General features: G+C 54.3%; 1 protein-coding gene across 3 annotated transcripts in view; it reads right to left on the bottom strand.

Annotated features, from left to right (window-relative positions):
• Positions 1-3,507: 3,507 nt before the first annotated feature.
• The window catches only part of ZNF423 (zinc finger protein 423), a 330,174-nt gene continuing 307,964 nt past the window's right edge, over positions 3,508-25,717 (bottom strand). For 2 of the 3 annotated variants that reach the window (XM_061173368.1, XM_061173370.1), the window contains one exon: positions 3,508-4,068. In XM_061173368.1, coding sequence (XP_061029351.1) covers positions 4,039-4,068 — 30 coding nt within the window. In that variant the 3' untranslated portion in view covers positions 3,508-4,038. Of the gene's footprint in view, positions 4,069-4,572; positions 4,954-25,717 lie in introns of those variants that run through there. The other variant, XM_061173369.1, reaches the window with a different exon arrangement.

The following is a 25,717-nucleotide window of genomic DNA, read 5'->3' as shown; positions in this document are numbered from 1 at the left end:
GGATGAGCTCATTTTTTCTCTTTAAGGATAATTCTTAGAATTTACACATACCGCCTTATTTATATCCCATTGGCAGAACCAATATGACCACCAGTAGTAATATGGCCACACCCATCTTCTAGGACAGATAGGGTATATTATCTGACCCTTCTCCTCTCCAAGGTAATGTGTGCTCAGATAAAAATCAGAGTTAACTGACTAAGGAAAAGAAGGAGAGCCAGCAGTCTTTCCTACATAGTATGTCATTTTATTCATAATAATAATTATTATTCAATCAATTTGCCCTACAACAAATAGAAGGTGGCCACAGAGGGGAGTCAGACACCCAAGGCTAGAAAGCAGGACACCCAAATTATAGTCTCAATTCTATGCTGAATTGTGTGACCTTGGACAAGATTCTGAATTTCTGTGGGCTTGTTTTAATCCATCTAAAATCGAAACCTAGTACAACCAGAGATCCCTAAGGATACTTCCAGCTCGTTTCCAGCTAGGGGCTTTTGTGTTCACTGCACTTTTCCCACTGCTCTTGGACTGCTGAGTTCCTTTCATTCTTCCGGCCGGAACACAAGTCACATCCTCAGCAAGGCCGTCCTCGATGTGCCCCTGCCTCTAAGGTGGGTCCCCCATGCATCTCGCACAGTCTGGCCCTTTCCCATCACAGCACTTGTGACCGTGCACTGCTGGATGTTTATTGGCATGCTTGTTTGTTAGATGGCTGTCATGTGACTGTGAGCTTCACATCACCCATCCATCCCTATATCCCTAGCACCTTGCGCAGTGCCTGGCACACAGGAGCAGCTCCATAAATATCTGCCAGATGGATGAATGAATGGATTAAAGTCCTGGTCCTATTAACTGAACACCTGTAGGTGCAGGCCCCACCCCTAAGAATGCATGCTTTAGAAGGGAATAAAAAAGCAGGTGGAAAGTTAAATAGTAAACATACTGTGAGTTTAGGAGGAAGATTCTCTATCACTAGGGCAACTCGAGAAGGTTCTTCCTATGGCAGCTTCTCTACTGAGACCAAAACCCCTATCCACCTGCTTCCAGAAGCTCTAGGCAGGAAGCCAATGACAGGGACCTGTGGCCCAGGGGACCTGGTCCATTTCTCAGCCTGGGCTAAATTCCTCCAGCCCACAGAGCCACTAGAAACTGATGATTTGTACATGCAAACCCAGCACCAATGAAGTTAGGCCTCCAGTCACCTCGCCCACTTCCCACTGCCGAACGCTGCTCCAGTATCCAAGCTGCTGGTGGCTGATTCCATCACACCCTCTGCTGAAAGGGGCCACTCCTATGTGGGATGCCTGGCTTCATCGTCCTCCTAACAATAACCGTGCCACTTCCGGGTCTTTCTCTGTACTCAGCCCTTCCTTTCCTATAGGCATCCTTTCCTATAAGCCTCCCAGTGACCCTCTGAGGTCCCGCAGAACTGAGAGATAAAGTGGCTCATTCCAGTTCCAAACCGTTTGACTAGAAGTGGGGGACCCCCAAAGCACAGGTTTATAGCCCTGCACTACCCCCCAACCCAGTACTTCCTGATGGTGACAAATACCAGTCCCCGTAAGGGCCGCCATGTCCCCCCCTACAAGCCCCCTCCCTGCACAAAGTCACGAGGGGCTCTCAGCTGAAGCAGCAGGGGCAGAGCCAGCCCGAGAACAATGGGGCAGGGGTGAGGCGGGAGTCGGTGGGGTTCCCCGGCTGCCTTGTCGTTGCCATAAACCTCATTACCTCGCGGTCCCCTAGGCTGCCTCTCTCCTTACCCAAGGCATCCGCCGGCTTCGCTGCTGATTCCCACATGGCGAGAAAAGCTCTTAAACCCCCCGCTGTATTTTTAATGGGGGCAGTGACTAATTTAGCCCTACGCCACCAACTGTCAAATCAAATCTTCTGTTGGTACTTACTGAGGACTCACCTGGGTTCCACGGAGTTCGGGATAAATCGGGCCTGGAGAGGGCCCAGAGACGGTGATCTGGGAAGCCCCTGGGACACGCTGGTCCTGCCCACAGTCACGGCATCGTCTGAAAGGCAGGCTTGGCTGTGGACTCAGGGAAGCCTACCCCAGCCCCAGCCTGTGGCCGGCCACACTTTGGGGAATACTGACGCCTACTCTGAGGTCTTCCCCTAAAATGGCCAAGTCTCTAGAGGACTAAAAATTGGAGTTCACCACCTTTGGCTTCCAGGAGGTAGGAGCCCGCAAATCAAAGAGCACCTGCTTCATTCTGTCCAACACCGGCAGGAGTCCACTCTGAGATTCGCAGGCATAAAATACCTTTAGAAAAACCAACAGCCCCACCCATGTCAGAACATTACATGTGGTGGCAGCAAGGGGAACTCTTACAGAAGCCCCTTGATATGGGAGTCAGAAGATGCTGGGGATAATTGCTCCAAATTCCACGCCATGACTTAGTATTACATTATAATTAGGTGCAATCTGTCTGCCTGTTTCATTTCCGCTCTACAGAGGGTAATAACCGATTTTCCTGCCCCTTGTGAAAAGTTAACAAGGAAGGGCTTCCCCGTGCAGGTTCTGAAGCCCTGGCCTCTGATTGGCAAGTTGGCTGAGCACCAGCACGATGGAGGCATGGGAGGACGGGCATGTGGGAGGCTAAGGCTGCTGGGTTGGTCCTGGGGCGCCAGCAGGACCAAGAGGAGGTGAGGCAAGCAAGGCACCTAAGGGTGCAAAGTGTCAGGAAATGTCCATTCTTCGGGCCCCTGAGAGCGGGCCCCCCACCCTGAGATTCTGCATCCTAGGCACCTCGCTTGCCCCAGTAGAGTCCTGGCTGCAGCCACTGGTCTCAGTGCTTCCACATCCCGCTGATCTCTGTGATTGGGAGACTGCGGCTCCTACCTGGCTCACTCCGCAGCCCTCAGCTCTGGAGCTCACGGGGCTGGGCAGCCATCCCTAACTCCTGTCCAATCCCCATGCCTTGGCCACAACTAGAATCCAGGTCCTGCCTGGAGTCCTGGCAAGGTAAGGGTTAACCACGTGACCGGCTTCATCCAGCAGCCAGGAAAGCCATACCCAAGGGGGAGAGGCCACGTGGATGAACGTGAGCCACCCTATCAACCTATTCCGTGGCCTCAGTGTAGTCGCTCGCTTATCCTTGGGCCTCAGTTTCTCCATCCATAAATGAGAAGATCAGAGTATTTAAAGGTTCTTCCCACTCTGACTTCCGTGCCTCCTGCCAGCTCATCCAGTCTTTGTGCATTAGATTACTATGCTTCTTCCTACCCGAGGGGAGCTGGGCCTATCGTGTGCAGGTCCCCACTAGCATGTGCGATCCACGGGAACTCACACAGGGACACACCCCGTAGGTGACGACAGCCCTCACACAGCCCTGGGCTGGGGAGGAGAGAACCAAGCAGCCGGATGCTAATCGCATGGATTCCCTTTATTGAACTGTACTAGTTACTGCAGTCAGATTAAGTCACATTTAAAAGCAGACCATCCAGTTGCACTGAAACCGATTATATTCATTACATAGTTTTAATCACTGTCCGGTGAACTGGCAAATCCAATCAAAGCATTAGTCTTTAATTAAAAAATTAAAAGGAAATATTCAGACAATAGCCAAGCAATCACATCACGATGCACAATTACCTAGAATTGCAATTAAAAAGTAGTTAACCGAAAGGGGGGAAAGAAAAACAAGAAAGAAAAAAAAAGAAGCAAAGCAAAAAAAAATCACACTAATCCTTTTTTTTAAAAACTATCAATATAATACATGAAGGAACAAAGGACAATAGCCTCAAAAAGCGGGTTTCTCTAACTCTAGAAATGTAGTCTGCGGCGGAAACTCTAAAAGCACACTAGCTGTAGCAGGACAATAAAAAATACTGAGCATGGAATACTTTTAATCTCTGCCATTAATATTCATTTCCAGCTGCTTATAATAGCAGCGCCTCATGGCCAAATCATTAGAGTTTTACATCTGGGTTGCAAATGACACTTTGATTGGATGTAATGTTCAAATGGCCCTCCCCACGGCGTCTCCGGCAAGCCTTCTGCGGAGAGGTGTCCTGTCGAGCGGTCCCTCACTGTGCGTGCTGGCTCATCGTGTGGTTCTGCAAAGGCGAAGAAAGGGGACACGCATGAGGGCAGAAGAATGGAGAGCGTGCCTGTCCCCTCCCACTCAGTGCATTTACGCCGAGAGCCGCAGAAAAGCATCTCGTTTATTGCAAAACAAAATGCAACAAGGAAAAAGTGCTTCGGGGACGCAGCTGCCAAGACACCACGTTGATTTGGGGGCTTGGGGATGGGTTCCTGTTGCTGCCAACCTGGGCTCCCTATGAATTTTTGTTTTTAGACTATTCAGGTCGTACCGTGGGGACTGGCTATATGGAGGGAGAGGGGAAATGCTGGGGAGGTAGTGGGAATTAAAAACATCCCTGTTCACCTCTCCATCTCCCTTTTGCTCTAACGATCAGGAGGAAATTATATCTGATCGCCTGCAGGCTTCCCCCAGATCTCCTTCTCAGGCCTTCCGGGGAGCTGCTCTGAGCTTAGTGCAGGGAGACAGCAGATGTGCCTTGCAGTTCTCCAGCCAAGAAACACCCGAGTGGCACGGACATGCTGAGGAAGTGGGCGGCCTTGGTGCCTGTGGCCGAGGCAGGGGGCAGGTCACCCACAGGGAGGGCGCCAGGGGAGGGAGGCTGCCTGTGCCGTCACGAGACAATGCTCTGGCCGGAAGACTGTTGTGTCGTCTGTCCGAATCCGCCTGGGAATCCAGGGCCCGGGTGGGCCCCTCTGGCCAAATGCTTCCCTCTCGCCACAGCCCACGGTATCTCCTCCCTCACACCAGCCAGAGCAGGCCAGCAGTGTAGGTCTGTTTCCACGGGAGCTAGTGGCCTGGGGCTGGGGTACAATCTTTTTGTTTCTTTTCAGTGGTCTGTGTTCCAAATCCACACCAATCTCATCAAAGCCTCAGGTGGTATTCGACCTCATGACACCTGGAGAAAGGAAGCAAAATCCACCCGGGTCAGGGCAACCCTGCTCGGGGGCAGCACAGGACCCCCAGTGACGGGGAGCAGCCTCCCCAGAAGTGGGCGCCCCGCCAGCGCCGCCACTCCTCCGGGGCTGGGAGCCGCACCTGCAGCTCTGCCGATGACCACCAGGGGTCAGGCGTGGCGCTGCGTCTCTCTCCCAGGCTCCGGGTCTGGGCGGTGAGGGTGACCAGAGGATGCCTGCAGCTTCGCCGGGAGGCCTGGGGCCACCTCCCCGGCCCAGGGCCCCGGTGGCAGCCCCTTCCCACGGAAGGCACGGCTGCTGCCTCCCGGCAATGGCACCAGCCCCTCCGGTAAGCTCACGGCCAGGGAGAGGCAGCGCCCCGTCCTCACACAGCAGATGCCCGCTGACTCCCGAGGCACAGTACACCAACCACTGCCGCCCTCCTTCCTTGGGCTCCCGGGCACAGGCCACGTGGCCGGAGTTTGGCAAGCACACGTGCTATGTGCGGTTGCAGGCACATCTCTGTCGATCCTCACAGCAGCCTTACAAGGTAGGACGGGGTAAAATGAGGAAACTGAGGCTCAGACAGGGTAAAAGTACATCCAGCTAGGAAGCAGGAGGGGTGGCAACTGGAATCCAAGAGAGCCAGGGGCTTGGGTGAGAAGACAGGGTTCCCACAGCGCCCTACGCCCTTGTGGGCACCCAGTCTGCGGATCATCTGAACTCTCCAGACATGAGCACAGACTCTGCCAGCATTGCCTGGCACCTCGGTGGGGTTGTCAGGGACCCAGAGGCACAAGGCAGGTTGTCTGAGGCCACAGATGGGATGCGGCGGTTTCCATGGGAGCGCCCACCCTGCCGCCGAGGCACCTCTCCCTGCGCTTGTGCACGGCCAGCAGCCAGTCCTGCGGGGAGCTGAGCCCACCCTACATCAAACCACCCTCCTAGCTTCCAAGCCTTTGCTGATTCAGCTCCTGCCTCCTCTCTCCTCCCAACCATGCTACTCGTGAAGTCCTCTGGGCACACGGCGCTTCCCATCTATGCAGCTGCTCGAGGAACCTCCAGCCCACGGCCCCCACACCTATGTGCCTCCCGAGGGCCAGCCTGGCCGCCTCTGCTGAGCGGCAGGCAGCGGGGCATCACTTCCTTTCTTGACCCCAGCACCTGGCCCAGGGCCGCACACTGTGCTGACCGGACCCCCGGGCCTCCCATGCCCAGCGGTGGTGCAGCAGGCACAGCTGCCAGGAACGACGTGGTGGTCTCCCTCTCCCACCCTGCCAACAGCCAGTGAGTTAACAGTGCCACGTGGCCTGGGTTCTCTGGGTGTGGTCCGGTCCTTCTTGATTTGTGGGGGGTTGGGGAGGAGGAAGAAGAGGGACATTAGGAAGGTAAACATGTATAGCCCTTTCCTCATTCTCAAATTATGGTTCTGAGGCTCTGGCACCAAAGAGACACTGAGTAAATGTTTTTGAATCAATGGAAGGATAAATAAATGAATAAATATATGGGTAGGATGTAGGTACGTGGAAAGGGGAAAGGACATGCCAAGAGGAGGGCACAGCATAGACGAAGGTATGGAGGCTGGAGTAAGCTCGGCAGAGGCAGGCACCAGTGGGGTGATCCCAGCACAGAGGTCACGTGGAAGACTGCTGGGAGCCCTGAATGCCCCTGAGTGTGGACTCTGTTTCATAAGCAGCAGAAAACCAGATGATTTCTGATCTTCACAAAGTCCTCAGGACCATCCACCAGCAACATGGGAAAAGGTGGATATCCAGGGCTCTCTGGATAATGAAGCAGCCTCTTGCCAAGATGCCAAGAACAGGGCCGGTGTGACACACATGGTCCACACTGGCTCAGCCAGGCACAGAAATCCTGGTGATGGAAACCTACACCTAGGACTGCTGGTTAGGACAGTTCAAGAATAAATGCCACTTCTCAGGTGAAAACAACAGTGGCCTTCTCTCTTAAGGGGCAGTAGCTGGCGGTTCTTCGGTTAGACTCAAGGAAGAACTTCCTCAAAGAGGGTGAAACTTCCTTACCTGAAGTTCTACAGGAACAAAAGCCCAGGATGTCACAGCAGATGGAAACGTGGAAACTTGATGCCCCAAGGGGGCCAGGCACAGAATTCGTTCAGCACTGCGCTGTGAAGTGCCTGCTGGGTGCTCTGCCCTGGGACGGGCAGAGTGGAAGGGAGGGGACGACTCCAGCTGGGCTCGGCCCTCGAGGAGCCTGACTGCGTGGGGTTGGGGGGATGCCTAGAGACACACAGACACCCAAACGATGGGTGTGGGCTTAAGGGTGCAGAATGGCGGCTCTGAGGGAGCCCGGTCCAGGCCGCCCAATAAGTATGGGGGTGGCTGAGAAGCCCCTGTGCTCGGCCAGGATGGCATCAGCTCCTCCACAGGCCCAGGGCACAGTCTCGAAAAGGGCGGAGGGGGTGGCAGGGACCGTCTCGAGGACTCACCAACCGCCCGCACACCCGTGCGCTGAGCAGCTCCCGGCGGAGCCACCGGCGAGCGGCACAGTTCAATAACCCTAAACACCCGTGGCTGCTTCCCCCACGGCTTGAAGCTGCGGTTGGTTCGAGGGATGAGGGAGCTTCATCAAGTCTTCTTAGAGCTCCTTCCACCCGGCATGGTTCTCACAAGGGCATTTTGGCTTAATGTCTATTTCTCTGTTTATGCCTGTGCTATATTTAGCCCCTTCAGAGAAGGAAGAAAATCGTTTTTTAAAGATGCTACCAACCCCGCAGAAGAACACTTCCCGGCATCGTAAAGGCCGGGGCTGGGGCAGGGGTGGCAGCCGGCAAGGACCGGGAGGTCCCTGGTGTGGGGGCGGGGGGGGCCTGGCATCCACACGGGCCTCTCTGCCTGCCAGGGAGACGCAGGTGTGGGCCGAGGAGCAGGTGAGAAAAATAAAAAGGGAGAACGGAAGGGGGGTGGGTGGCACTGGTTTGCGGCCGAGATCCATCCTCTCGGCAGAGCCAGTGCGGCTCTCCTGGTGGAGGTTTCTGGTAGGGCCTGTTCCGAGCGCCTCTGCCTGGTGCACTGGGCCATCTGCCCCCGGGATACAAGTTAGTGACGGGCGAGAGGTTGGGCCCTAGCTGGGATCCTGGTGAACCCTGTCTCTGTGGAAGTCATCCGCAGAGGGCTGAGGCTGAGGATCTCTCTGTCACACCCTCACATTCATTTACATGGCTGTTCGTTCATTCATTCATTCATTTGTTCATTCAGAAAACCTTTACTAAATCCCTGGGTGACAGCCACCATGTTTGTTGCTAGGAATTCAGCAGTAAAATAACCTGGATTTGGAGCGAAGCCGGGGTATATGTTGGGCAATGAGAAGCATCAGGATCACGGAGTCTGTGGCTGGACCATCCTTCCCGAAGCACAGACACACCCTAGCATGGGCCAGTCGGAGATTCTGGTGGGGGGTCCATTCACTAGCCCCAGGAGGCATCCCTGACTCAACACACCTCCATGCCCTGCAACAGGCATGCATACGCACCACATGCACACACACACACAAACACTGGTGCGTCCCCCCCTGGTCTGCAATCAGGATTTCTTCTCCAGGTCTTGGCTTTGTGTTCTGTCCCTTGGTCTGGGACCCTGCTTGGTCTCCCTTTGATGCCCACTCACCATAGAGTCAAGGAGAAAAGACTAGTGGTGCTTAAACATGCTGGCTGCCTGGTGGCCTGGAAAACACTGCCTGTGAGGCAATGAGAGACTGCTCTGCACATCCTGAGATGCACGGGCACGGGCTGGAGAGGATTTCTCTGCACTGCGGGTCATTATTAGCTGCCCCTCCTGTGCTCCAGCCACTCTGATGACAAAATATCTCTAAAGTCCTGGCACCTCACCTGGTCCTTTGCAAGTGCCCCATTTGTGCTAGCCACTGCCCTGAGTGATCCCAAGGCAGGGGGCAAGCCCTTATGGGCTGAGATGGGCTGAGTCCTGGGTTTGAATCCTGGCTCTGCCACTTACTAGCCATGTGACCTTGAGCAAGTTCCCTGACCTCTGGGGGCTTGTGGGAGGGGGGGTGCAGAAACAGCAGAGCCCACTTCCTAAGATGCCCTGAGGACTCAGGAGATAATGTGTGTGTACTTATCCCAGGCTGGCCAAGAGTAAGTGCTCCATACATTGCCATAAACGGCGTCCAAGATACAGGGAGCTCCGTGAACGAGGGGTTGTTTGTTCCCTGCTTGTACCCCCATGGCACCAAACATGTTTGGGGGCTTGCAGGGGGGGCTTCTTGGAGGTCTGACAGACTGATCCCTCTCCCAGCTCCTCCTTCTGTGTGTCCCCGGGACTGGCGAGATCTCAGGACCGCTCCGGAGAGGGCAGCACCTTGGATGGTCCTATCTCTGGAACAGCAGCGTCTAATAAAGGCCCTCCCCACATTGTCCCCTCCCCACCAGCCCCCTGGCTACAACCTCTGTACCCACAATTCACTGCTTTCCCTCCCACCAGGGAACAGAGTGGGACGTCTGGTGAGGCAAGGAGACTTCGTGGAGGAGGGAGGAGGTGTGTACTCATCCCGTCATTCGCTCATTCGCTCGTCCCTTCCCCAGCGGTTCACGGAGGCCCCAGCCGGGCGCTGGACACACGGAGGTGGAGGAGCCCCAGCCTCTCCCTTAAGAAGCTCACAGTTCCACAGTGAATGGGGGCGGCCTGGACTCACAGACCCTTACTCTCAAGGGGCGCAAGAGAAGGACCGGTCCCGGGGCCGGGCCTCACCTCCCTGTGGCAGATTTAAGGGCGCAGGGACACAGCCCCCACACCCAGAGCATCCCACCCTCCCTGCTCACCCAGCGCCAGCTGCAGAGCCCACCTGGCTTCGCCACATCACCTCCCTCTGGTTCTAGGTTGGGAAAGAGGCTGTGGTTAATCCCCTTTCTCCCCACTGCCTACCGCTGGGCCACTCCCTGGCGGCTCCAGCCCCAGTGGCTCTCACAAGGCTGGTGTTACAAAGAGCAGTCTCCAGGAGCAGGGACCAAGTCCAAGAACCTGCCTTAACCACGGGAGGATTCGTTTCCAGGGGAAAAGGTAGATCCTTCGGGCTAACACTGCAGCCGTGTTCAGGCTAAGCGAGGTTCTGTTATTTGTTTGTTTAACAAACACGGAGCCTGGCTGTGTGTGGTAGACGGAAGACACAGAGAGAGAGAGAGAGACAGAGAGAGAGAGAGAGAGAGTGAGGCACATCCTGGCCTGCTACCAGCTCATGGCTGAAGGAGGGGGTGAGATTTCACAAAAAGGGACTGTGGGGAGAACATTTCTGATTGGGAGGAGCTTAGGGAAAAAGTTGGCCTCCCAGCTGCCCTTTGAGGATGGCTCGGGTTAGGATTTGCACTGGTGTGTGTGTGTGTGTGTGTGTGTGTTCGCTTTCCAGGGAGATGCGACCACCCAGACAAAGGCTGAAGGTGTGAAGAATCCTGACAACGATCACAGCTAACACTCCTCGTGAGCTCACTGTGTCATTCTTAACCCTTCACTTATATTAACTCATTTAAGCCTCACGACAACCCTGGGGACTAAATACTCTCATTATCCCTATTTTATAGATGAGAAAACTGAGGCACAGAGTGGAGGTGCTACAGCTGGTTAATGGTGGTGCGGGAGCTGCACCTGTGCGGTCTGTATGCAGAGCCCACCCTTCACAACAGCCCTCTCCTGCCTGTGAAATGTGAAAAGTGCAGCATATGTTGGGGGAACAATGAATAATTCAGCTTGGCAGAAGGACAGGGTATGTGCCGTGGAGACAAGCCTGGAAAGGAAGGAGGGGGTCTTATTGATGAGGCTCCGTGATGCCAGACGAGGCAGCTTGCCCTTAAATCTGGGCCACGGGGAGCCATCGAAAGTACTTGAGCTGCGGAGTTACACGAGAGGCAAGGAACAGGGAGACGAACACACCTCCAGCCGGAAAGGTCTATCGGCAGGGCCTTCAGGCTCTCACCCACCTCTGCTCCCTTCTCGGGCCCCCACCCATCCCCAGCACAGGCACTGTATCTTTCCCTTTGGGGAGGGTACAGGTGCAGGCAGCCCTGCTACCCTCTCTGCTGTGTATCACCTGGGCAGCCCCTCTCTGCTAGTGAGCACTTATTTTTAGAAGCGTTTGACAATCATCCAAGGGTCTAAGACGAACAGATGGCCTGTCTTAAAGGCTCGTATGTTCGCTAGTTTGCACTTCTGACAAACGGTAAGCGCACTCGAGAGCACACCATAAACAGCACTGAATGAATACTCAGAACACAATTTCGTTAATGCACGTCATGAAAATTAGGAGTGAGTGATGGCTGAGGTTCCCTCTAAATGCCTGCCCGGTGACGCAGCCGCTCTCCTGGGGATCCGGGCCCTGACGTGTATGCGCCCCACGTCCCCCTGGGCCCACCAAGCAAGCTGGAGGCTGCCCATTTGCACAGAGGGCAAGGAGAGGTTCGCCCGTGTGGAAGGGAGACCCGTCCTTGGCATCGGAGGGTCCTGAGTGAAGCTGGTGACCCACCGCCCTGGGACAAAGCCTGAGATATCCTACAAGGCCAAGGCAGCTCCTCCGCGCGTGGGGATGTGTGTGGGGCTTCCCTGACCCTGCCTCCCAGACAGCCAGACAGGCTGTCGTCTGCCAATCCAGAGCAGCAGGAGGTGAGCGGCGTACCCGCTTAGCTGGGGAAGTCTGTCTCTCATGTGAGAGCCTCAGTTCATGCGGAACTCCTGGCGTGGAGGGAGATTCCAGCTTCTAAGGAGCAGCAGGGTTGGCTTTGGGGGGATCTACTGCTTTCTGGCAGAACCCAGAGCAGGAGCAGTTTCGGGGACCTCAAGTCACCTGGGGCCACGTGAGGAAGAGCCGCGTGACCCTGACTGCTGCTGCTGGACGTGTCCCCAAAGGAGCAGACTGTCTGCTCTCTTTCATTCTCCTTGCTGCTCTAAGGACCCCGGGTGTGCAAGCGAGTACCCCCTCTAAACCCCTCTCGCCAGTGCCCAGCAGCACCCAGGACCCAAGAGCCCAAAGCAGGTGGCCTGGCCAACAACCAGTCCCGTGAGTGGGAAAAAGATCTTCCTCTGAGTGAAAATGTGGGAGAAAATGTAGCTGTGGGAAAAAAAAAAAAAAAAAGCCCAATAAATTCCCAAGGGGGCAGGTTCTGTACAGCTGTGCTTTGGAAATAAAACCCACCAGAGAATAGATTATTAGGAGGGAACTGAAGCCTTCTATTAGGACTCAGCCCGTAAACAGGCTCCCATTCAGAGTCACCCAACAAAACAAGGGAACTAATAATACCTGCCCAGAGGACCCGCGGACTCCGGGGAACTGCGCTTCAGAATGCAAATGGGCTCAGTCGGTCTGTTTGTGAGCAGTGAATCGCAGGCCAGCGACTCGACTTTAGGGAGCAGCTGTGTGAGGGAAAACGAGGGCTTACAGCTGTGTCACGGGCAGAGGAGGGTGAAATCTTTCCAGGGCTGCTTAGAGATGTGCCCCTCCTCAGCAACAAGCCTGACGCCGAGTCCCGAGTTAATTTGGCCATCACTGTTGCTGGTTCTCCAAAGGGAGGTGGGAGCCCCTCAGGGACAAGGTGCCCAGCAAACCTGGGACAAAGGACCGAGAATCAAGGGTTTTGGCCGTGGTGTGCCAGGCGACCACAAGTTAGTTCCCTGCTGTGGATTCTGGCCCCTCCTGGGTGGGGACACTGCACTGGCCTGTCACGGGTCACTGGGAAGTCCATTCTAAACACATTAGCCAAGCGCTTGCTTGGAACCAGCCCCTGGGGTTCATCTCAAATACGAATTAAGACATGGCCCCCTGCCCCCAAAGAGCCTGAGTCAGACCTCTGAAAGATAGGATTCCATCCTGCTGGAGCAGGGCAGGAACCGAAGCGTACAGGCCACCAGAGCCTGAGGAGAGACCAAGGCAGAGGTGCTGAAACTCCATTAAAAATGGTGCGGGAAGACAGGGCTCCCAAGACCAAGAGAGGGGTCTCTCCTCCCACCTCAGAACACATCTGCCGGTCTTAGTGACGGTCAGAGAAGACCAGGCACCCACACGCATGGAACATCCTATCAGCTGGGGCACCACACTCACAGGGTAATATACTGAAAAACAGCGGCTGATGTCGGGGAGACCCGGCTGCTGTGGGCAGAGCTTCCCTACCATGTGCCGCTGGGCCCGGACTGGACAGAGGCCTCTGCTCAGGGGCCAGGTTGCTGTCGGGCCCACTCGACCAGCAAGCTCCACCCAGTCCAGGTGCAAGGCAATAAGGCACGGTGGGGACTGGTGTCATCCCAAGGACCCCAGCCTCGTAGGAAAGGGGCCGCCCTCGTGGGCTCCAGGTAATGATGGCCCTGTGGGAATGCAGGCCCAGCGCTGCCAGCACTTCTGGTTCTGTAGGGAAAACTGGAAAATCGAGATTTTTTAAAAAATAAAACATTTGATATTTGAAGCGTGATGCAGCCAATGAAAACATGTCTGTAGGTCAAATCTGGCCCACGGGCTGCCAGCTGGAGGCCGCTGGTATTTTGAGAGGCCCTCAAGATGCTCGAGATATCTTCCAGTACACTGACTGGCTGATGCCCAGGGTGGGGGGAGGGTGGGCAGTGCTATTAGATGGCACGTGGCCCGTCATTATTTAGGGTCCTCACCTGAGGGAGTGGGATGTGGGACCCTCCAGGGTTACGTTCTGAAGAAGAGGAGGGAGCCTAGAAGATTAAGCTCTGTTGAGGCCAGCATGGTCCCCCAGGTCCTGGGTACCGCTGCCTTGAGGGCGGGGCCCACCATGCAGCCTAAGGGTTTCTGGGTGCGCCAGGTGCTAGCAAACCTGGGAAACCCGCCTTCCCTAGGGTCACACAGGAGCGTCAAAATGGCCATCTTGGGGAGGGGGAGCAGGCAGCCCCTCCCTCAACCACTCAGAACAGCACCAGTTTTCCATAACCACCTCGTTCAAGAGTCTTGATGATAATCCCCTCGTACCTCCCTTTCTTCCAAAGAACTTGAGAATCCTCCCACCCATCACCCGCTGTATCTCACGGGGGAGAAGGAGAGAGCCAGGCATTGTGGGGCACTGCCCTTGGGGGCACTTATGAATGCAGCGTGGTATGACAGGGCTCCTCTTCCCTCTGCACCTACGCCCACCCCCAAACGCACACTCTCACAGACACCCCGAAGTCACACATCAAGGGAAGTGGGAAATCTCTGCATAATCCCCCATTGGGTTCCAAACACATACACACACGCAGACTCACAGGTACCCCAAAATGAAATGCACGCAGGTACACACACACTCATGGATAGTCCACAGGCACCTACACACAGTCTCACAGACAACCACAATCACACACACAATCGTGGACACTCCACAATCCCAGGCGTGCGTGCACACACACACACGTTACACTGACAACATGCTGCAGAGTGGTTCAGGGATTGGTTATTGTTATTTTTGGCTTTTCATCTCCCCACACAGTACAGTTAACCTGCCCTCACTCACACCACTGGGGCGACACCCCTGCAAGCCCCCGCTTGCCGATGACCCGGGTTCCAGCCAGGGCTTCCTCTTCATGGCCATGGGACACTGAGAGAACAAAGTGCCATGAGAGGAATGTCCCAGGTTCTCTCTTCCAGGGAGCAGGGAAGTGGGCGATCTCTGCTTAACCTCCAGTGGGTCCCAACCACACCCAGAAGAAATCCAGGCCCCGGACGCCAGGCCTGACAGCCCTACAAGGTCCGGCGACTGCTGGCCCCGAAGCCTCTACCACCTTCTCTCAGCTCCCCACCCAGGCCAAGCTCTTTCCTCACTCAGCCCTCTCGGTGGCCACTCCACTGCCCCGAGGCTCCCCCCACTTTCCCCAGGCTCCTCCACATCTGATTTCCGTGCCCTGGGAAAGCCCTTCCTGCCCGTATGATGAGGGGCCCCTGTCTTGGTGCAGCTCCTCACCTGCACAGGTGTCCTTCTAGCACTTTCCTCAACCTGCGGTGACCAGGCTGTTTCCCTGCCCCTCACTAGGCCATGAGCTGCAGGCAGGGACCTCACCTCTCCATTCTCTGCTGGGCCCCGTGTAAGCTCAGAGCCCGCGCTTGCTAAAAACTCAGTATTTCTGAAATGACAGCCAATGAGCGATGGTAGTGAGGCAAAGCCTCCACTGACAGGGCCGGGGAGAGGAGAAGAAACAGGGCTGCCCCTCTCCTCCATGTCCCCGGCCCCGCCCAGGGCATGCTATACTTTTCCCTTAGAAGTCCAGGGATCCTTTGAAGACACTGTGCTAAGTGCAACGAGCTGGTCACAGAAGGACAAAGACTATATGACTCACTTCTATGAGGTTCCTAGAGACAGGAAGGAGAATGGCGGTTTCCAGGGGCTGCGGGAGGGAGGGGGAGTCACTGACTCATGGGGACACAGTTTCCGTTTGGGAAGATGGAAAAGATCTGTGGATGGTGGTGATGGTTGCATAACACTGTGAAGGTACTTAGTGCCAATGAACTGTCTACTTAAAAATAGTTAAGGGAAAAAAAAAAAATGGTTAAGGGACTTCCCTGGTGGCGCAGTGGTTAGGAATCCGCATGCCAATGCAGGGGACATGGGTTCGAGCCCTGGTCCGGGAAGATCCCACATGCTGTGGAGCAACTGAGCCCGTGTGCCACAACTACTGAGCCTGTGCTCTAGAGCCCGTGAGCCACAACAACTGAAGTCCGCACGCCTAGAGCCCATGCTCCGCAACAAGAGAAGCCACCACAATGAGAAGCCCGTGCACCGCAACGAAGCGTAGCCCCTGCTCGCCGCAACCAGAGAAAGCCCGCACACAGCAACAAAGACTCAATGCAGCCAAAATTAAATAAATTAATTAATTTTTAAAAAATGGTTAAGATGGTAAACTTTATGTATGTGTACTTTCCCACAATTTTTTTAAAAATTGGGTGGGATCTTACAGAGTAAGCAGGCAGGTGGGAGGATGAAATGTCTGTCTCATTCTACAGCTGAATGCAGGGCCAATCCTGCGCTGTAATCCTCATGTCTCTTGTTCTACAGAAGACATCTTTCTTTTTTTCTTTTGGCCATGCAGCATCTGGGATCTTAGTTCCCCAACCAGGGATCGAACCCGTGCCCCCTGCACTGGAAGTGCAGAGTCTTAGCCACTAGACCACCAGGGAAGTCCACGTCTCATGTTCTAGGGTTGGAAGTTGGAAGCTGGAAGTTGCACAGACTGTAGCAGCGAGATGAGGCGTGTAGAGGCCTCGGCTGGACGGGTGGGAGCTATAGCATCCAGGGGACGTATCACTGGCCAGAATTGGCTGCAAGGCCTTTTCCACCTCCGTGATGCATAGGGCTTCCCCTGCGGTGCCCGAGTCTATGGCTATCATCAATGGCACGGCTCCCGGGGCCACAGAAGAACAGAGGACCTCTCGAGACCTTTAGAACCAGGGGCTTTATGCCCTGAGCACAGGGGCCTGAGCCACGCGGCGGAGAGTCCTCCCCTGCAATTACCGCCAAGTCCAAAGGACTGGGGGCCTTGACAGTTTTCAAACCCTGCTGGATGGAAGTGTTTCCTCTGCTACTTCAGTGGGGGAACGGGAAGCATGCATGAGGTATACCCACAGACGTATTTTGCCATGTTGGGAAAAAAAGTGGGTGGAAATTTTCCCTTTAATTTTTTCTGAAATCTTTCCAGGCCTTTACAGCTTTAAATATTTATTCATTAAAATTTGATGAGAAAACTCAGCTCCATATGTAGTCATCATATTTCACAAGCCAAAAAACCAGGACAAATAGCCAATAGCTGGGACAAAATACTTGAAATCAGGACTGTCCTGGAAAATCTAGGTCACACGGTCACTAATTATACAGAACACATATGTTCTGGTCCCTCAACTAACCCAGTGCTTTCAGGTTTTACAAATGATATTTTAAAACTTCGATCACATCCTTTTCTTCTTTCCTCCAAATTTTTGCTAAAAGGAAAACTTTCCTGCATCCTCAAAATTTCTAGAAAATTAACCCCTGCAGAGGGAGCACTGTTCTGGCAGATTATTCTGAGGGTGGTCCTCCTCAGAAAACATGGCTCATCACCCCCCCAGAATGGCTTCCAGAGCCCACATGGCCCAGCCCCCTCGCTGACAGACCCCCAGGCTGCAGGGCAGAAGTTCTGAAGATGGACCTAATTTGCTGTGATGAATTGTGTGCATGCACCAGCGATCAAAACTGCAGCTGAGACCGATTATATTTAATGATCGCAAAGGTTCTTATGAAAACACTTGGGCATATATCCTTGTCCATTCGGAGAGGACATCCAGCCCGGTACAAAGCAAAGGGCTAAGGGTGACCTCTACCCACCTAGAAAGGCAGGGCTCCTTGGGAGCTGGGCCCACTGATGGGGCTAAAGAACACTGTGGCCCAGCCTGCAATGACTTGTCTGCCCTCAGCTTCCAACCACACTCAGCTTCAGCTTCCAACCAAACTCTAGACCCATCATCGCTGCCCACACACCTGCTGCACCTTGACCAAGTGGGTCTGCCCTGCGCCTTCGCTTCCACCACCAGAACTCGATGGTTTCCATGAGGCAAACAAAGGATCATCTAGATCCCCAGTCCATCCTGCCCCACTCAACTCATCAGAGGTGTTGGGGGGATGGGGGGGAGCACAGGCAATTGTAGGGTGGGAGGAGGGATGGGTGGCAGTTAAGCCATGGAATTAAGAGGGAGGGGTCATGAAAGCTGTGTAGTTCCCAGCACTTAACACTCAATACTGATGGATGGCTGGATGGATGTGTAGCTAGATGGATGGAAAAATGGTTGGTGGATGATGGATGGATGAGTAGATGAATGGATGGAAAGATGGATGAATCGATGAATGTGTGGATAAATGGATGGGTGGCAGATGAGTGAATGGTAGGGGAAAGAAGAGTGCACAAATAAATAAGTGGGAAGGAGGGTAGAAGGACTGGTGGAAATACAGTGGGGCTTTGGAGTTCAAATCCTGCCTTAGCCACCTAATATATGTATGTGACCCAAGGCAAGTCACTTCACTTTTCTAAGTACCTATTTACAAATAATACTGACCTCATAGCCTTGTTATGAGCTTCAAATCAGGTTACATATGTAAAAATGTTTACAATATGTAAAATGGTACACAGATGTTTAATATTGTCATAATTACTACAGATCACAAGGCTTTGCCATCACTGTCAACTCCAAAGCATGGATGACCCCGCATTTTTGATGTGGCAGCTTCGAAAGAAGGGTGGGGTGACTGAGACGGTGCCATAGGGATGCAGCTGTTGGCCTGTGCATCCACGTCTGGTTTCATGGGAGGGACCAGTCACTGAGCTGGAGAGCAGGGAGCCCCACTTGCCTGCCTGTTCAAACACCCAAACCCAAATGGGTGGAATACACTCCCCACTCCCATCCTGGGCCCCACTCCTCCCAGCTTTATCGCCCTTTCCCAGCCTCAGTTTTCAGGTCTGCAAAATGGTGGGAGTAAAGCGCACTTCTAGTGGTTCCCGGTTGTTGAGGCACCAACGAGATAATATTTACGAACTGTGAAGTGCTGCCACAGGGCCGCAAACTCAGAGCCCAGGTGGGTAATGAACTGCGTGAGTCCGACCAGGTCGGGGGCGGTGCTGAACCAGAGCTCACATCCCCGCGTCTGAAGAGGGCAGCTGATTGTTGCCAGGCGGGACTGTGGTCCAGGGGCTGCCAGGTCTTATTTGTAGAAAAATCAAGAAATCTAGCCATTTAGTGTGGTGGTAAAGAGACAGAATCTGGGGCTGGTGGCCTAGGCCCAGGACTGACTAGCTCTGTGGCCTCAGGGAGTTAGTTAACCTCTCTGTGCCTCAGTTCAGTTACCTCAATAACAGAGGCATTGTGAGGATAGAACGTCTTAATGTATAGAAGTGCTAAGAACAATGTCTGGCACGTAATAAGCACTATATTCATGGTAGCCACTATAATTATAGGAAATCTCCATTTTGAAACATAGACAACCATTTAAAGGTTCCAAAATCCCCAGGGTCATGGGCTAGGAGTTTTTAACCTCCACTGTAAAAATGCTCAATGTTCCTATGATAATGACATTTCCCTGTGTGTGTCTTCTCCCTTCTATGTGAGGGGAGGCTGGACGGGACCCCTCTTCTTCATTCTGGAGAACCTGAAGGGAAGGAAGGGGTTGGCATGCTCCCACTGGGAAACCCAATCAATGCCCCAGACAATTTCAGCATCTTTCTTCCTCCTCACCCTCCACCATGCTTCCTACCAATGCTGTCTTTTATCTATTCTAAGACCCCAGAGAATATAAGATGCTCCGTATTTGATGTATCACAGCAAGCAAACACAAAAATGACCCATTAAACTATAACACACAAGTGAGGTATTCCAATGTGAGAGCCGTTATAATGAGAAAAGCTGTGCATCTTAAAATATGTCCGTGGAATAGGGTAATAGCTACCATATACTGTGCGCCTGTCATGTGCCAAAACTGGGCTGCCTGGTCTTCATATGTTCTCTTCACATGTCCTGATTTTACTGATGTCCCATTTTACTGATGAAGAAACTGAGGCTCAGAAAGACAAAGCAGGGAATTTCCTGGCGGTCCAGTGGTTAGGACTCTGTGTTTTTACTGCTGAGGGCCCAGGTTCAAACCCTGGTTGGGGAAATAAGATCCCGCAAGCCGAGTGGTGTGGCCAAAAAAAAAAAAAGAGAGAGAGAAAGGCAAAGCAGCTTGCTAAGTTATGCAGCTGGTAAGAGCTGGTTGAGCTCAAACGGCTCGGTCCTAAGGCTACCCCCTCCCCTTTTGCTGTCCCCTGCCCACCCACTCTGCTTCCTGACGTTACTGAAAGGAAACACCAAACTGAACCTGTTACCCACCCTTGCCCGTATCACAGCACACAGTGAATCTCACTGCAGCCCTGGATGAGCCCCAGTCGGTCCGTGCTTGATTTTGTCTAAACTTCAGAAGCAGAGCGAGTGGGGCCACATTCATTATTGACACAGCAAAATTAATTCCTGCCACCTCCTCCTCCTCCCTGCACGCCCGGCCCCAGCCCCTTGCCTCTCCGGTGAGTGCTGACGTGGGGCTGTTGACTGGCGCTCCTGAAATGCCAACTTGCATTTCTCATCATTAATTTCTTTCTAAATGTCATTAGTGACTGTTCCTGTTCAACCAAAGAGTGCAGCCCAGGCTTCCGCCGACAGCACCCGGTTCTGGTCTCTGCGCTGGAGGGGGCCAAGCACCTCCAGCCACCCAGACCCTGGCATCCTAGCAGGGGGAAGCCAGCCCACCCCCAACAAGTTGAGCGGACAGACCACGGTATCGAGAGACAAAGCAGACCTCATTTTTAACACGCTTGGGGCTCTGCAATGGGAAAAAGCCTGCCCACAGCATCAGGGCAGCAGTTCAACACTCGGGCTCTACAGCCAGGCTACCTGAGTTCAAATCTCATCTCTGCCACTGCCTCGTGTGCCTCAGTCTCCCCCTCTGCAAAATGGAGAGAACAACAACATTGGCCTCAAATGACTGTCGTGAGGATAAAACAGGATAATCATCAATGCAAAGGGCCCCCCTTAGTGCCTGGGGTTGCTGCTGTTACTATTATTCCCCCACCCTTCCTTGCCCCCCAGGCTCTGCTCTGCCACTTGCTAGCTGTGTGACGTGATATTGAGTCTCCCATCTGTGAAAGTGGGGCAGCGACATCACATCAATTCTACCCCCAAAGCCACCCCCTCCGTTAGGCCCTCTGGGGCCCGGGCACTGTGTTCCGTGTTTCACAGACAGTACGTTGCATCCCCACATTAACCCTCCAGGAGAGGCAGCATCGGCCCGCTGTCCGGGTGAGGACGATGTGTCTCAGGGGGAAGGTCACATGTCCCAAGGTCACAGAGACCTTGAAGAAGCAACTCTGAGATTCACACCCTCTGGCCCCCAAGGCCCTGTGTCTTTCCTGTACGTCGGGCTGCCTCTGTGTCTAAGTCAATGAGGGGGGCAGGGCTTTGTACAGTGCCAACCTCTGGGAGCCTTGGACCAACACGGCACCCAATGTTCTTAGTATTATCATTGTTCTAAGAAACTGAAGGCATTTGGTCCCGGCTGGGACAGCGCCGGCGAGGGGCTGGACTCACAACACACACAATGGCCGCCGGCCTCAGGCTCCTGGCAGCGCCCCCATGCCCATCTGTCATGATGGCATGGTGCCCCACTAAAGTTCGTTGGCCCCCCGCCCTAGGGCATGAATGACAGGCTCCAATGGGCAGACGGGCAGCCGGAGGCCGATTCCAAGTGCCATCTCTGCCCGGAGCTGGGCCTTGGGAGGAGCCCCCCTAGTCCCCACCTGGGCCTCCACACACTTCATCGCTCAAGCAGGCAGAGCCCCGGGGCTCGTGAGGGCATCTGAGCACAGCCGGGTATGGGCTCCTCCAGGGCCCGCCCCTCCCTTGCTCCTCTCTGTGGTGACCACGGCAGCCGCAGCTCACCCAGAGCAAGACATCCACGTGCCCCAGGAGCCTGGCGATCTCCGAGTCCCCTTCTGGAACTCTTACCCTCCTGGGAGGTGAGGCCTGCCTGCACACAGCACCCAGCACCCAGAGGCCTGCCCTTGGCTCTTAAGGGCTCGAGAGTCGACTGCAAGTGCACTGCCCCAGCCTTGGGGCCGAGAACACAGACACTAGTGTCAGGCTGCGTGTGTTCACAGCCCTGCGACTCCAGCAGCTGTGTGACCCAGGAGAGCCTCAGTTTACCCATCCGTGCCATGGAGATCGTCACTGTGAGGTCTCAAGAGACTGTGCATGTGAAGAGATAGAATCGGGCCTCCAGCAAACACTCGGGAAAAGCTGTCTCGTTTTTACTACAGTGGGGTGGACGGCTCAGGCCTGTGCCTGGGCCTCAGAAGGACAAGGAGCAGAGTCACTGCCCAGCCCTCAGTCTTCTCCAGACGTAGACCCTAAACCTGCACACACGGCCCCTTGGGAGGCTCGGCTGCCCCAAGTGGTAAGACAGGACGCTGCTGCTGAGGGTGATACGTTTTACTGTGAGCAGGAAAGGCCTTGCCCCACTCAAGGGTAAATAAACTAAGAGACACAGACAGACAAGCCTGGAGACAAAGAGAGGAAGGGTCACAGCCCAGGCCTCCTGCGATGTCACATGGGGCCCGGCTGCAGGTTCTGCTGGGTACGGCAGTCCTGCTGTGTGAGACTTAGCACACCGCATGATTGCTAGGATGCGATGCTTTAGTGCATACATTACACTAGATTACGCCGCAAACATGGAATCAGTACTCTGCCTGTTTGTCCTCACTGGCTTCCTATTCCTCTCCAGGCAGCACGTGAGGGACATAGGCCTTTGTGTGTCCCCAGAACCTGCACACACCTGGCACGTAGTAGGTGCTCAGCAAATCTTGTGGGCTGCACTCAGCATGTCCACACATGACGGGCTGAAGGAATGAGTCGTGAAGGAGGGAACCGAAGCCCACGGGTCACAGCAGCGACGACAACACTGGCTGATGCTCACCACACCTGGATTCTGACCAGACCCGGAGCTGAAGGCTTTTCAGGCGCTGTCATTACCCTCCATTTGCTGAGGCCCAGAGAGGGTCAGTGACTTGCTCAAGGTCACAGAGCCACTCGGTCGGTAGTGGGGCTGGGATTTGCAGCCAGGCTGTGCGGGCACGCCACACCATGTTGCCACGATTAACGGAAATCGGGCTGTGCTGGGCTCTGGTTTCCTGACCTAGTGGGGAAGGCAGGACACACAAAGGGATCACACCCTGAAATGCACAGTAATTACCTCCAGGAAGCTTTGTATTCTAAGCGCTCACCAAGTGCTTTTCCACCCATGAACTGTCCATCCTCACAAAACCTGAGGCAATAGGTCCTACCCCACTGTACACTCAAGGAAACTGAGGCCAGAAAGGTGCAAGTGTCTGCAGTAGAAAACAATGGAGGAGGGGCAATCTGGGGAGGACTCCAATGCCGGCAATCGGCTCTCACTGCCCGGAGCCGCTGCTGGGTGTCAGCGGGCACCTCCCTCTCGCTCCCCCAGGCCAAGCCCAGCCAGGCCCTGCTCTCCCAGCAGTGGTGGATGGCACAGACTGGGCTGTCTTTAAAGCAGGAAAGAGGAAGACGCTGCTGCTCACGGAAAGCTCAGCCAAAGAGTCAAATGCTAAGTATGTGCCTAGAGCACTTTCAATTTTTAATTATTATTAGTTATAATTATCCGGCTGGTTCTGACAGCAGCAGCGCAAAGAGGCAAGGAAACTGGCTCCTTGGTTACCCATCTTATAAGGACCAGGAATTTAAAAAATGGGTTCCTAGAATCTGCAGTTGCAACTCTCCTTCTTTTACTCCTTTCCTTGTTTGTGTTCTCTTCCCTTTGTTTCCTACTTCCTAGGAGCTAAAAACAAATATGGTAAAACATATGGTGGATGGATGGATGGATGGATGGATGGATAGCAGAAAGGGGCTTCACCCTCCAAAAACTCACATTAGAATGGGAAGTCAGGTGTAGACATAGTTGTTGTAGTCTGTATAGGCAAAGGGATCAGGGGGTTAAATGCAGGGCTGGAGAAGCCCAAGGAGGGAGAATCAGGGAGGGCTTCTCAGAGGAGGGACCACTTGAGCTGGGGCCTGAAGACCGAGAAGAAGGGAAGGGTGTTCAAGCAGAAGGCTCAGCAGGGCCACATGCGTCCCAGAAGCCAAGACAAGAACAACCCAGAAGAATGAAGCAAGAAGGTGCTCACCCCTCTCCAGCCTGACCGCCCTTTTCTCTGTTCCTTGGACTCCCCAAATCTGTCTGTGCCTCTGAGCCTTTGCACTGGCTGTTCCCTTTCCTGGAAGCTCCCCCGGCTCTTCCCTGCAGTGCCTCTTTCTCAACCTTCAGGACTCAGTTGAAACGCCAGCCTTCCTTGACCACCTGATCTGATTTTTCACCCCCAACATCCCCTCCTCCTTGCCCCGGCACACATGCACACAGACACACTTCACTTTCTGTCCCAAAGCAGTGTTCTACTGTCTTCAAAATTCCACAGTCTGAAACGACCTCGTTCACGTATTTACTGACTTATTGTCAGTGTCTCCCGTAGACAGTCGGCTCTGTGAGAACAGGGACCTTGTGTACCGGTTCACAGCTGCAGCCCAGGGCCCCGCGATGGCACCTATAATAGGTACTCAGTAAATGTTCGTGAAACGAAAATGGAATGAGGGAAAGGGTCAAAGCAAATGTTCACAAGGGCTGAGAAGGAGGGGTGCCCCCGGAGCTCAGACCATGCCCCTGGCTCACAGACACCTCCCCCTGGCTGGGTACCAGGATTCCTCCAGGCAGGGCCCAGCTTGCCCCATCGGAAGGGCTCCAGGTTGCTAGTTGGAATACCTAGCTTTGCTTTTAATCAATTGTAATCATTTAGCTGGAAGCGGCGTGATTAGGCACACACAAGCAAACAGCGTGAGCTAATCCTTTAAATGCGCCTGCTCAATGCCAGGCTGGCCGCTTTGCCGCTGCAGGCCGGCTCAGGATGCACTTCCTGCGGCCCCTTGCTTTGTCGATGAGGGAGTCTAGATTCCAGGGCACGGGGCAGGCCCGCTGCTCCCCGCGCCCAGCCCAGCCCCATCACAGAGGTCTGCAGGATGCCAGACGTTCCACCATCAAGAGACCTTTCTCTGGCTCAGCCTCCTGTGACAGCACCCGGCAAAGCTGCCGTAGGTGGGAAGGTGGCAGCGCCAGGAAGCGTGAAGTCTCCTGAGGTTCCTGTCTCCACGACTGGACCCCATCCTTCCTCTCCCCAAGCCTGGCCTGAGCTGAACTGACCCCCTCGTTCCTTGCAAGAAAATTTGCAGGTTCCTGGCCTCAAGCTCCAGCCTTACGAACACGGCTACAGGCCTGGCTCCGCATAACGGTCCCCAGGGCGCTTCTGCCTGGGTCCACCTGCAAGGAGTTTCTTTTGCATCCCGTTACCGCTATTTGTGCTACCTGCTTGGCCCAACTACTAAAATCATTTCCGGGTCCCCTGACAGAGGCTTTTTATAGTTCAGCACCGCAGGTCTCATTTAAATCTATTAGCTCATATAAATGGCAATTCATTTAAACTTTGGAGGGTTTCTGTTTGCCTTGGTGGCGAAGACAATTTGGCTTTGCATGTGGCTCTGCCATTTGCAAGTGACCCTGAGCAAATCACTTAACCTCTGAGAGTCTCAGTTTCCGTATCTGTAAATGGGAATAAGAGTGCCTACTTCACGGGACTGTGTTGAGGCAATCCACACAAAATGCTTAAGACAGGACCTGGCTCACACTAGGGATCCACCCAGGGTGGTGGCCGTTATAACTACTTCTTGTCCCGTTTCAGGAGGAACTTGTCCGCCTGTCAGAGGCCAGCCACATATGGCTGGGAATCGGCGTGCCCCCGCGTGGCTTCCCTCGGCGATAATGAAGAATGGGATGCGGTGAGGCTGTTGGGAAGGAGAGAAGGCGATGCCATCCCTGCCAGTGTCTGTGGGCACAGAGGTGTGCCGGGGATTCAGAGACAGCTGGGCTGGGCAGGCAGAGCCAGCCCCTCCCCTCAGGTCAGCTAACCCCTGGCAAGGGGCCCACAGGGCCCCGGGCCTTCATCTGCTGAGGCCTGAGGCTGGAAATGCAAGGCCAACAGCCCTGATATTTTCGGGGTCTGTGGTTTACAGGGTTGTCTCACATCCCCAACCAAACCAGCATACCTCCCTCCACCGAGCCCGGGCACAGCTAAGGAAAACGGGGTCCAGAGAAAAGGCCTGGGACAAAGGCGCTCGGAAACATGCAGAAAGGGGGACTTGAAGTCC

This window comes from Eubalaena glacialis, chromosome 18 (genome assembly GCF_028564815.1).
Source record: "Eubalaena glacialis isolate mEubGla1 chromosome 18, mEubGla1.1.hap2.+ XY, whole genome shotgun sequence".
Taxonomy (NCBI): domain Eukaryota; kingdom Metazoa; phylum Chordata; class Mammalia; order Artiodactyla; family Balaenidae; genus Eubalaena; species Eubalaena glacialis.
The sequence above is the reverse complement of the archived record's forward strand: the minus strand, read 5'-3'. Positions and strand labels throughout refer to the sequence as shown.